Source organism: Bactrocera tryoni, chromosome 2, assembly GCF_016617805.1.
Source record: "Bactrocera tryoni isolate S06 chromosome 2, CSIRO_BtryS06_freeze2, whole genome shotgun sequence".
In the NCBI taxonomy this organism is placed as follows: domain Eukaryota; kingdom Metazoa; phylum Arthropoda; class Insecta; order Diptera; family Tephritidae; genus Bactrocera; species Bactrocera tryoni.
The window spans coordinates 22,098,295-22,109,213 of record NC_052500.1 but is presented as its reverse complement, the minus strand read 5'-3'; the positions used below and the strand labels follow the sequence as shown (position 1 = coordinate 22,109,213).

The 10,919-nt window shown below is 34.1% G+C and overlaps 3 protein-coding genes across 8 annotated transcripts in view; 2 read left to right on the top strand and 1 right to left on the bottom strand.

Annotated features, from left to right (window-relative positions):
- The window catches only part of LOC120767408 (zonadhesin-like), an 83,203-nt gene that overhangs the window by 48,601 nt on the left and 23,683 nt on the right, over nucleotides 1–10,919 (bottom strand). The gene's annotated exons all lie outside the window — the stretch shown is intronic.
- Nucleotides 3,255–8,344, top strand: LOC120767417 (C-type lectin 37Db-like). 2 transcript variants are annotated; one of them, XM_040093460.1, is made up of 4 exons: nucleotides 3,255–3,282; nucleotides 6,838–7,661; nucleotides 7,728–7,795; nucleotides 7,854–8,344. In XM_040093460.1, exons 2-4 carry the CDS (start codon nucleotides 7,583–7,585, stop codon nucleotides 8,280–8,282), a joined length of 576 nt encoding a protein of 191 aa, XP_039949394.1. In that variant the 5' UTR covers nucleotides 3,255–3,282; nucleotides 6,838–7,582; the 3' UTR covers nucleotides 8,283–8,344. The 2 variants fall into 2 exon arrangements, with proteins under 2 accessions (XP_039949394.1, XP_039949393.1); XM_040093459.1 differs by lacking the exon at nucleotides 3,255–3,282 and adding an exon at nucleotides 6,321–6,457.
- LOC120767419 (C-type lectin 37Db-like) lies at nucleotides 5,024–5,826 on the top strand. The gene is made up of 3 exons (XM_040093462.1): nucleotides 5,024–5,162; nucleotides 5,227–5,294; nucleotides 5,353–5,826. Exons 1-3 carry the CDS (start codon nucleotides 5,084–5,086, stop codon nucleotides 5,776–5,778), a joined length of 573 nt encoding a protein of 190 aa, XP_039949396.1. The 5' UTR covers nucleotides 5,024–5,083; the 3' UTR covers nucleotides 5,779–5,826.

Below are 10,919 nucleotides of genomic sequence, written 5' to 3'. Positions count from 1 at the left end.
ATAGGCAAGGAATATCAAACTTTTGAGGGCATCAATAAGCCTTCCTTCTACAAAACTTTTAGCAACATCTGTGACGTTATTAAGGCACAGATAGAAGGTCAGTCCCAGGGTTCCTAACTGTTCGATTTAACTCAAATATTAACGGAGATATGACCGTGATATAATTTGGTAAAGAAGTAAGAAAAATATAAGTTTACTTATATAAAGTAGGTTATGTTAAAATGATCAATATAATGCTAAACCGCACCTAGTATGTAGGATGTTTCATTTGCATATCTTAAAAAAAAAATTGTTCAGAAGGATCCGTAGAAGATTTCCCTTAAACGCGACGTTTCTGTTTTTTTAGCTCTCTGAAAATAGGATTCTTCTAATATATATGTATTTATGCATACAAAATTTCGCCTAACAGCATCACTCTCCTTATTCTTTCTCTATTATCCACCAATTTTATTTCATTTCAGAAAAGTACCCAATTACTCAAAACTAAGCTGGTAAAATTTTACCTAGACATGCAGTTCAACTCTCAGTTTGATAAGCCTTGGAACTGATAACCTTCAAACGCAGGCGCGATAATTCGACTCATTGTAAAGGGTGATTCATTTCGAGTTCCTTCTTTAAATATTGGCATCCGTTGAGTCCAATTTTCGATGCTTCGTTCGAGCATTTTGACTGATAACTTGCGAATGACGGGCGTGATGTTTTGCTCCAAGGTCTGAATTGAAGTGGGATTGTCCGCGTAGACTTTAAACTTTACCTATCTCCACAGGGAAAAGTCTAAGGGTGTGATATCAAACGTAGCCAATCGACCGGCCCAAAACGTCAAACTATCTGCTCACCGAAGTGTTCTCACAATAAATCCATTGATTGATGTGATGTGTGAGAAGTGGCGCCATCTCGTTGAAACCAAATGTCTCCGAGATCACGAGCTTTAATTTGAGGCATCATATTGTCGGTTATCATGGCGTCATAACGGTCAATGGCGATTGTTTTTTCTACACGAAATGCCAGCTCTTCAGGCTGCTCTTCTTCTCAAATGCGGCAGTTTCGCTTGTTTACAAAGTCATTGTAATCATTGTGCCAAGTCGTTCCATACGTCAGTACGAGTTGCTGCGAACGACGCCGAATCGACTCTCCACGGTCTTCGTGTATACTCTCAGCTACGACTGCTATATTTTTTTCACTGCGTTCTGGACGTGACATATTCAGTCGGATATTATCCAATAATAAATCCTAGGTCTCAAGATGGGTGTTGTGATGTTGCGAATTGTACACTCTGAGGCCGATTGTATTGACCATAAGTTGAGCAAAGCGCGCGAAAAACATTCTTTATACAACGTGAATATTCGTAAGAAAGTGAAACAAATTGAATACGTTGTTCAGGTGTAAGTCTTTCCAAGATGAATTGCCAAACAACACTAAATAAAAATAACATGACAGCTTTGCGCGAGACATGTGTGATCTGTCAAATAAAGGCTATTGAAAAAGTATCTCCACTTGGATCACCCGTTACATTCTTGACCATTACGGCATAAAACTTGTTGCGTATTTTATTGCTACCTACTGGGCATCGGGCAGAACCTGACAAAACTAATAATCAACCGAACAAATTAAAATTCTTACTTCACCGAAGTACAAACATACCACTTTCGACTTCGAAGAAGTTCTATTAAAAATATGTGTAGCTTGAAATATACAAGCGTTTTCTAGGGATTATACGAATATATGATGCAATGTAATTATACAACTGTACGCAAACAAAGTTATTATATCCGATGCTACAAATTGTGCACGCGTACAAAAATATGAAAGTATGTACTGTATATCAGCAAAAGTTGGAATACATATATATATACTAGGGTGATTCAAAAAAAAAAATTTTTTTTTTCAATTGGTACTCGTAAAAATAGGTTCCTAGACACATAGAAAAACTTATATCTCGCTTCCAACTACTTGAAAAAATATCTTGTTAATTAGGTTTTGTAGGAAATTGAATGCTCTAAAATATGGTCTCTTCTGATTTTTTCGGAAACCCAACCGTTTAAAAGATATTAACGGTTGAAATTTGACTATTTTTGGAAAATTTTTTTATTTCTTATGAATTTTATAACTCAATGAAAAAAATTATTATGAATAGATTTTTGGAGAGGCTTTCTTAGAGGTGTCTAGGAACCTATTTTTCAGAGTACCAAACGAAAAAAAAGTTTTTTTTTGATCCACCCTAATATGCATTGATGTTTGACGATGAATATCTCGTAAATGCTTAACTTAATCGAAAAATCATATAAGACCATTTTTATAGAGCAGTAAATTTCCTACAAAACTATGTGTTTCATCATTCATAATAATTTTTTGTCATTGAGTTATAAAATTAATAAGAAATAAAGAACTTTTCCAAAAATAGTCAAATTTCAACCGTTAATATTTTTTAAACGGTTGGGTTTATAAAAAAATCATAAGAGACCATATTTTAGAGCATTCAATTTCCTACAAAACTTAATTAACATGATATTTTTTCAAGTAGTTGGAAGCGAGATATAAATTTTTCTATCTGATAATAAGAAAAAATAGAAAACCGTTAGGCGGAGGACCTTCCCGTTACAATTAAAAACTCATATTTGGAGAGGCTTTCTTAGATTTTTTTTGAATCACCCTAATATATACTATATATAAACATACACACGTATATTAATTGGGCATTCCACTCTATAATCACACTCTTCGCGACACATTCTTCAGTGTCGGTTGAGATTGCCTACAAAAACGATGTTAATGAAATCAATAATCCAGACCGAAATGAGACTTTCACAATATTGTATTTTAATTTTGTACGTTATGCGGGTTTTTTCGTTCAAATTTACTGATAACGGCGAGTCATTTTACAAGAAAAATATATTTTTTATTTAGTTCCAATATAATTCTTTCTAAATTGCAGATGAAAATGAGACGCAACCCTTCGCAAAGATCGACCGTAAATATTATCTAATAAACACTACTGTGGCGGTGAATTAGCTTCAATAATTGCATTACATTACATTTTAATAATTCAAGCCGCTCAATTACAGATGAACTGGTTCGATGCTGTCTTTTATTGTCACTTCTTTGATAGTGATTTGGCCGTAATCGCGTCGGAAGCCGAGATGAATGCGCTGAATTTCTATTTAACCACGAACGAAGGTCATGTCGGTAAAAAGTTTTGGCTTGGCGTCACCGATTTGGTGAAGTAGGGAAAATTTATGTCAATCACAGACGATCGTCCAATGCCTTTTGCGAAATAGCCAGGCGGTGAGCCAAATGATTATGGCAAAAGTGAGGATTGTGTACTTCTTTGGGCCATTAATAATACATTCCTTATGAATGATCACGATTGCACGAAGCAGGCTTATGTCATCTGTGAAAAGCGATAACCCGCACACAACTCACTTCATTTGAAAATTGTATGAAAAGATTTATGCAACCTGCAAAACCTCCTAACTACCAATATTAGTTTTGTAGAAGAACCGAATTTACTATTTACTAACGATACCTTGTATTACTACTGTGATCAAATTGAAAGGTGAATTTTGTCTATGTCATCTCCTTCAAAGTAAACCCCAACCGCTGCAGTACTCTTATGCCAATGAATTCTCCAGTGCGTATCTCAAATACTAATGAATATTTTGACGTGAAATATAGCATAGATGTTACTAACAGTACTACCGATTCGAAAAACACGCAAAGCATAAATTAAAAATTCACCTTTCAATTTGATCACAGTAGCACATCTGCCAAGATTTGAGTTATCTTAATAAAAATTAGAGAACATGTTTTATTTATAACGTTTATTTTTGTGCCTAAAATAGATAAAATTGGGCGAAATCTTGACCTAGCCCCCATTTAACTAATATCAGGATTTTCAAACATTACGGCGACTTTACTCTATATAATTGGTTTTTTAGTATGTGGCTTGTCAATAGTGGGTGGTATTGAGAAAAACGGTAAAATTGGGTCGACACTACCTCAACTTCCAAATATGTACTTCACTTACTGATATTCGTTTTTTTAACAAACCTTATGTGTCTGAAGGTTTACTCCTTAAAGTATTTCCCTGGTTTTGATTCCCAAAAGTTAATAGTAAAAGTTCCCCATTCAAAACATTTCATTTTGTTTTCTAATTATCATACATTAATAGAGATACATATGTATGTATGTATGCATGAATCCATCCAAGTATATGCGTTTTCAAGTAGTGGTTAAAAGACTTAAGTGATAATGAAACATATTTCCTTTCTCAAGCTTAAAATATTATCAGAGAATGACTAAGGAGGGACTGAACTTGGATAGAACAACACTAAATAATCTTACGAGTTACGAAAGCCATTAAACAACTTAAATAGAGTTTCCAAATAAATTTGTTGAATATTACCGAACTAACATCTGCCGGCTAAAAATCCGGCATCAATTAGGTTACATACACCTGACCGTCGTAGGTATGGTACAAAAAAAGCGGCTTTCTATTTGGGTAATAGGCTAAATTAAAGCTCAAATGTTCAAATCAAAAGACTACCTTCGTGAAGGTATGAATATATTTCAAGCTGATAATACTCGAAGATACTTACTAAGACAATTTTTGACAGCGATTCTTCTTGTCATAAGAGTTACATCCACTAGTTCTATTAGAAGAGAAAACTGTAACGTTTTCTGTGGACTATTGCTTAAATTACCCATTGCAAACAGATTTCGTTTATATTTCTGAGACTTTTACGAATATAACCAAATAATGAAATGTACTACACTTTCGTTAGACGAATAACGCTATAATATCAAAGCTTTTAAATTGCGTTCGTGTAAAAAATACAAAAATACAAACTTCATATCAACAAAAGTACGAAAGACATATATACAAATATATAGACGGGGATATCCAATTTAGATATATATTATATATATATACATATACATATTCATACATATGTGTATCCAATATAATAAATTTATATAAATTGGATATTCCAGTTTACAATCACATTGTTCGATAAACATTCTTCGGTGTCGGTTGTGCTTGCTTGCAAATACGGTGTTAATAAAGTAATTAATCAACGCCAAAATGGGATTGACGCAATATTTTATTTTAATTTTGTGCTTTGCGGGGGTCTTACCCCAATCTATTAATATTTCCAATCACGGTGAGTCATTCTGCAGGAAGAAAAAGCATTTACTTTTGCAACTGTAACTCTTTCTAAATTGCAGGTGAGAATGAGACACAACCCTTCATAGAGATCGGTAGTAAATATTACCTAATAAACACTGCTACTAATGTAATTTACTTTAAAGTTTCCACATTAAAATTATGTAATTCAAATCTCTTAATTACAGATGAATTGGTTCAGTGCGGTGCTTTATTGCCGCAACTATGATAGCGATTTGGTCGTAATCGAGTCGGAAGCCGAGATGAATGCACTGAGTTTTTATTTAACCACGAATGGTCACATTGAAAGACATTTTTGGCTTGGTGCCACCGATTTGGCCGATGAGGGTAAATTTATGTCACTCAAAGACGGACGTCCAATGCTCTATGCTAAATGGTCAGGCGGTCAACCAGACAATGCTGGTCAAAATGAGGATTGCTTACATCTTTGGCCAGTTAATAATATTTTCCGTATGAATGATGAGAATTGCATGGCTCAGCATTATGCCATCTGTGAGTTGCGGCAGCCGAAGAAGACTTGTGACATGTGTGATTTGAAAAATTTTATGGAAAGATACATGCAACATACAAATGTTCCAAACTGTCGAAATTAGTCAGGTGGAAGTGCCAGTTTTATTAATAAAATCGTTGTTTTATAACAATACCTTCTTTTAAATATTTTATACTTGTAACGTTATAAGTGATCTTGTCAGTGTCGCGGAATGTGTCAAGAGAGTAAATATCAATGAGCAAGATTCGATGCAAAATTAACTATTGGCTATGCAAGAAAAGAGTATACTAAACACTAATGATTGTGTTGATGCGACATACTTCCAAATATCGTCTGTCTTCTGAAGTACATAAAGTGCAAATTGTTCAACAAAGAAGTTCCTTTAAATTTTGTGTGCGGAATCAAGTTTTTGGTGTCGAAACGTTTAGTATGTTAAAAAAGGGCTTCGATGATAATTGTTTGTCGCGAGCAAATGTGTTTGATTGATCAAAATTATTCAAGGAGGGTCAAAAACGACGAACCACGTCAATAAAGTAAAGGAATTGGTGCCTGGGAATCGACGATTAATAGTCAGAAATCTTTCTAGCATCGCTGGAATATCGGAAGGATTAGTAGAAACAATTTTAAAAGATCATTTGGCGCTAAAAAAAAAGCATGATTGATTCTAGAATCACTAAATTTTTCGGAAAACAGTGGCGCGTTAACATCTGTGAAGCTATGCTTTCCGACTATCAGGATGTCATGAGTAGTAATAATAATACCTTATTGGCGATGAGTCTTAGGTATAGCATACAGCCATACGATTACTAAGAAAAGATTATCTCTGATTTTCAAATATATTTCTCACACATTGACCGATATTGGCGGTAAAAAGTCAGACAAGGAGTATATACAAGTATAACCCTATGTCTAACTCGATTAGTTTTAGGTGATACAAACAAACGTTAGGTGAACAAAACTCATTAGCAACATGTTGCAGGACTAAAAAAATTATGGGAAAATTTTCAAAGAATTCTTCACGAATATTGATATTTTAATTTTAATTTGCATAAATTCAGTGAGTTAGGGGTGCTTCACAGGTCAATGGCGAGACCAAATTTCGCTTAACCACATCAATTTCTTTATTCTTTTTTTAATATTCACCAATTTTATTTAATTTCAGAAACCCAATTGCTTGAAATCGCGCTGGTACAATTTTACTTAGGGATGTAGTTCAATAGTCAATCTGATAAGCCGTGGAAGTGATAACCCTGCGGGGTTGGCAGACGCGATAATTCGACTCATTGTACATTCCTGACCAATACGGCATAAAACTTGTTGCGTATTTTATTGCTACTCACGGGATAACGGGCAGAACCAACAACAGGATCAGCCCACGATTTAACCAGGTTGTTCTCTTGTAACTAATTTACAAAAAAACAAGTTGTCTATTTGGACATTAGACGAAGTTGATAGTCAACCATGCAAATTAAAAAGCGAACTTCACGGAAGTAATGTATAAATATATAATATTTTGATAATGCGTATTTTATTTGTACCACTTTCTATCTCGGCTCTACTTATGATAAGTGTATGATTCACTAGTTCTATTAAAAATATGTATTGCTTGAAATATACAAAGGAAGAGTAGAGTTTTGTGGGGATTATACGAATATATGATGCATCGTAATTACACAATTGTATACGAACAAAGTTATAATATACAACGCTACAAATTGTGCGCGTGTACAAAAATATGAAAGTATGTGCTGTATATCAACAAAAGTTGGAACAAATATATATAAACATACACACATATATAAATTGGGTATTCTACGCTATAATCACACTTTTCGCGACACATTCTTCAGTGTCGATTGAGATTGCCTGCAAATACGGTGTTAATAAAGTAATTAATCAGCGACAAAATGGGTTTGACAAAATGCTGTATTTTAATTTTGTGCTTTGCGGGGATCTTACCCCAGTCTATTAATATTTCCAATCGCAGTGAGTCATTCTTAAGGAAGAATGTGAACTTTTTCTTCTGCAATTGTAACTCTTTCTAAATTGTAGGTGAGAATGAGACTCAACCCTTCATAGAGATCGGTAGTAAATATTACTTAATAAATACTGCTACTACGGTAATTTACTTAGAAGTTTCACAATTAAAATTATATAATTCAAATCTCTTAATTACAGATGAATTGGTTCGGTGCGGTGCTTTTTTGTCGCAACTATGATAGTGATTTAGCCGTAATTGAATCGCTAGCTGAGATGAATGCATTGAGTTTTTATTTAACCACGAATGAAGGTCATATTGGTAAAAATTTTTGGCTGGGTCTGACCGATTTGGCCGATGAGGGTAAATTTATGTCACTAAAAGACGGACGTCCAATGCTCTATGCTAAATGGGCAGGCGGTCAACCAGACAATGCTGGTCAAAATGAGGATTGTGTACATCTTTGGGCTTTTGAAAATATATTCTATATGAATGATAACAATTGCATTGCTCAGCATTATGCCATCTGTGAGTTGCGGCAGCCGAAGAAGACTTGTGACGTGTGTGATTTGAAAAATTTTATGGAAAGATTCATGCAACATACAAATATTCCAAATTGTCGAAATTAGTCAGGTGGAAGTGCCAGTTTTATTAATAAAATCGTTGTTTCATAACAATACCTTCTTTTAAATATTACATAACGATATAAGTGATTTTGTCAGTGTCTCGGAATGCGTCAAGAGCGTAAATATCAAGGAATAATGTTCGATGCAAAATTGAGTATTGGCTATGCTATTTGCAACTGTCTAAGAAAATGCTAGAAAAAGTACATAAGTATTAATGAGGAAAAATTGATAAAATAACGAAGCTTAGGGTATACTACTCGTATCCCTATATAAAAATTATGTCCTCATTTTTTGAATGCCCAATATTCATGGATGTATTGTTGTTATAAGTTATACTAAGCGTAGCGATATGAAATATAAGTAAACATTTTATAGTAATTAAAAGAAAAAGCAATTAAATCATGTAGTGTTTCTCAACAAATGTAAACTCATTGTTATATTCCTGCAACAGGTTGCTATAGAGTTTGATAGTTTTGTTCACCTAATCGTTGTTTGAATGACTTAAAACTTATACAGCTAGATATAGGGTTATACATATTTATACATATGTATATATAAATTACCAGTATGACGAGACGAGTTGAAACTTTAGTAAAATTTAAGTTTTTGTTCCTTGGCAGAAAAATAAGGCGAAGTTTGTAGATGGGCGCAATCGCTGTCATGCTCACGAGAATTAAACCTTTAGTTTGGTACAGGGGATAGCAGTAGCAAGGGCCACCTGCGAACTAAAAGTTTTGAAAAAGTTGGCGCGACCTCATCCTCTAAACGGACTTTTAAGCAGCTGATGCAATAATCATTAAACTCCTTCAACAGAACTCCTTTTAGCACCTTTACTCCCAAGTGCAAAAATGGGTGAAACCGGTTGATTACACCGCCCACTCCTCATATAACGGTTTTGTTAAAACCAGAAACATAAAATTTTGCACCGAATATCAAAGAGCTTCATAGGTGTCAAAATTAAACGACGGGCATGGCACCGCCCGCATTGAGTTAAAAATCTCTAACTCGAGACTTGCTTGACAGATTCCAGCCAAATCCGGCAGGTAATATTATACTGATAGAATTATGTTACAGTTGAAAATTGGATTACAACCACGTCTACTTCCCATATAACACAATTTTATTAGATTTTGTCACTTTCCAGTATATTATTTCTGTGATAAAACTTCGCACGAATAGTGCCTTTGAAGTGTGCCACCTTATAATCAAAAATCCGAATCGAACCAAAATTATTCAAGCCCCTATGTACCGATGCGAACTTTTTATCGAATATATCGGTCAATCTGTAAGATATACTATTGCAATGCGGAGAGAATCTTTTTCTAATAATAATATACATAAATGTCAAAAATGAATTTAATCACGTCAATAATCTCCTTATCCTCATAATAGAAAGATTTTCGAGTTTACGGCTGACTTTACTGCCTAAATATTGGTGATGCTATGTGAGGTACCTTAATGAAACTTAGAGCATTGTTTCTGTTAGGAATAGGAGATGATGCAAAAAATAGGTAAACTCGGGTCAATACTACCCCTGTCTACTATACACCTAATACAAGATTTTCAAACTTCTGGTTGGCTGTATATATCGGTCAACATCTAAGTGATCTTAGCAAAATAACTAAACGTATATTACTTCAGTTTAATGATGAGAATATATGAAATTATTTACACTAATGATTTATATCATATGCCGTATATGTGAAACAATATGCCATTTTATATGTTTGTAGAATTGCTTGAAAATATGTTCTAGAGTATATCTTAGCAATCTTAAAGGTTAATGTAGCAAGCTCAGGCCTAATATACCTTATATAGTAATCTCCGATATTTCAGCTGATTTTTATGTTTTGTTAAAATAAAATGTAAGATATTTTAAGAAAATCACGTGAACAATTATATTAACAGTTTAACGCTGATTATGAATGGAGATGGTCTGCATCTCATCTGACTGACATAATGAATTCCGATGAGTTGAGTTGGGTTTTTCTCATCGAATCATGTAATAAATTTAGCTTCTTCGGTTGCGTTTATGTTAGATATGTATATCTCATTTGAATATGATTATAATATCATTTTCGCCCACAGGAAGTAAATTTTAGTTATAAAATTAATATGAATACCAAGATACAAATTTGATTGTAAACCACTCAGTTTCGTTGAACAATGTTTGCCGAACCTTTCACAATATTTCTATACTCCGAACAGGGTATATTATATTTGGCCCAATGTTTGTAACCCCCAGAAGGAAACGTCGAAGATCCAATGAAACATATATCATTTTTAATCCGCATGCCGAGCAAAGTCGACTTGGCCATGTTCGTCTGTCTGTCTGTATATGGACGGAGGGACTAAGTTTTTGAGATATCGATTTGAAATTTTGCACCTGTTGTTTTCTCGCCAAGAGTATGTTTATTTGTAGGAACGACCGATATCGCGCTACTATAGCAAATAGCTATAGGGCAGTTTGAACTGAACAATCGGAATCGAGACATCTTCTCGAAATTTGTCTTGGATCATCGTCTTTACATAATCTACAAAACGACGCTATGCATGATTAGTTTGGATATTGCGTTCAACAGTTATAGACATGTAAACATGGAGGTCATAAACGCCGAAACTCGCGTTATTTTAAAGTTT

Coding starts and splice junctions, on each gene's coding strand:
- LOC120767419 (XM_040093462.1), top strand. CDS start 5,084: ATGGGATTGACGCAATATTTTATTTTAATTTTGTGCTTTGCGGGGGTC. Junction 5,163..5,226: donor TATTAATATTTCCAATCACG/GTGAGTCATTCT, acceptor TCTAAATTGCAG/GTGAGAATGAGACACAACCC. Junction 5,295..5,352: donor TAATAAACACTGCTACTAAT/GTAATTTACTTT, acceptor TCTTAATTACAG/ATGAATTGGTTCAGTGCGGT.
- LOC120767417 (XM_040093460.1), top strand. CDS start 7,583: ATGGGTTTGACAAAATGCTGTATTTTAATTTTGTGCTTTGCGGGGATC. Junction 7,662..7,727: donor TATTAATATTTCCAATCGCA/GTGAGTCATTCT, acceptor TCTAAATTGTAG/GTGAGAATGAGACTCAACCC. Junction 7,796..7,853: donor TAATAAATACTGCTACTACG/GTAATTTACTTA, acceptor TCTTAATTACAG/ATGAATTGGTTCGGTGCGGT.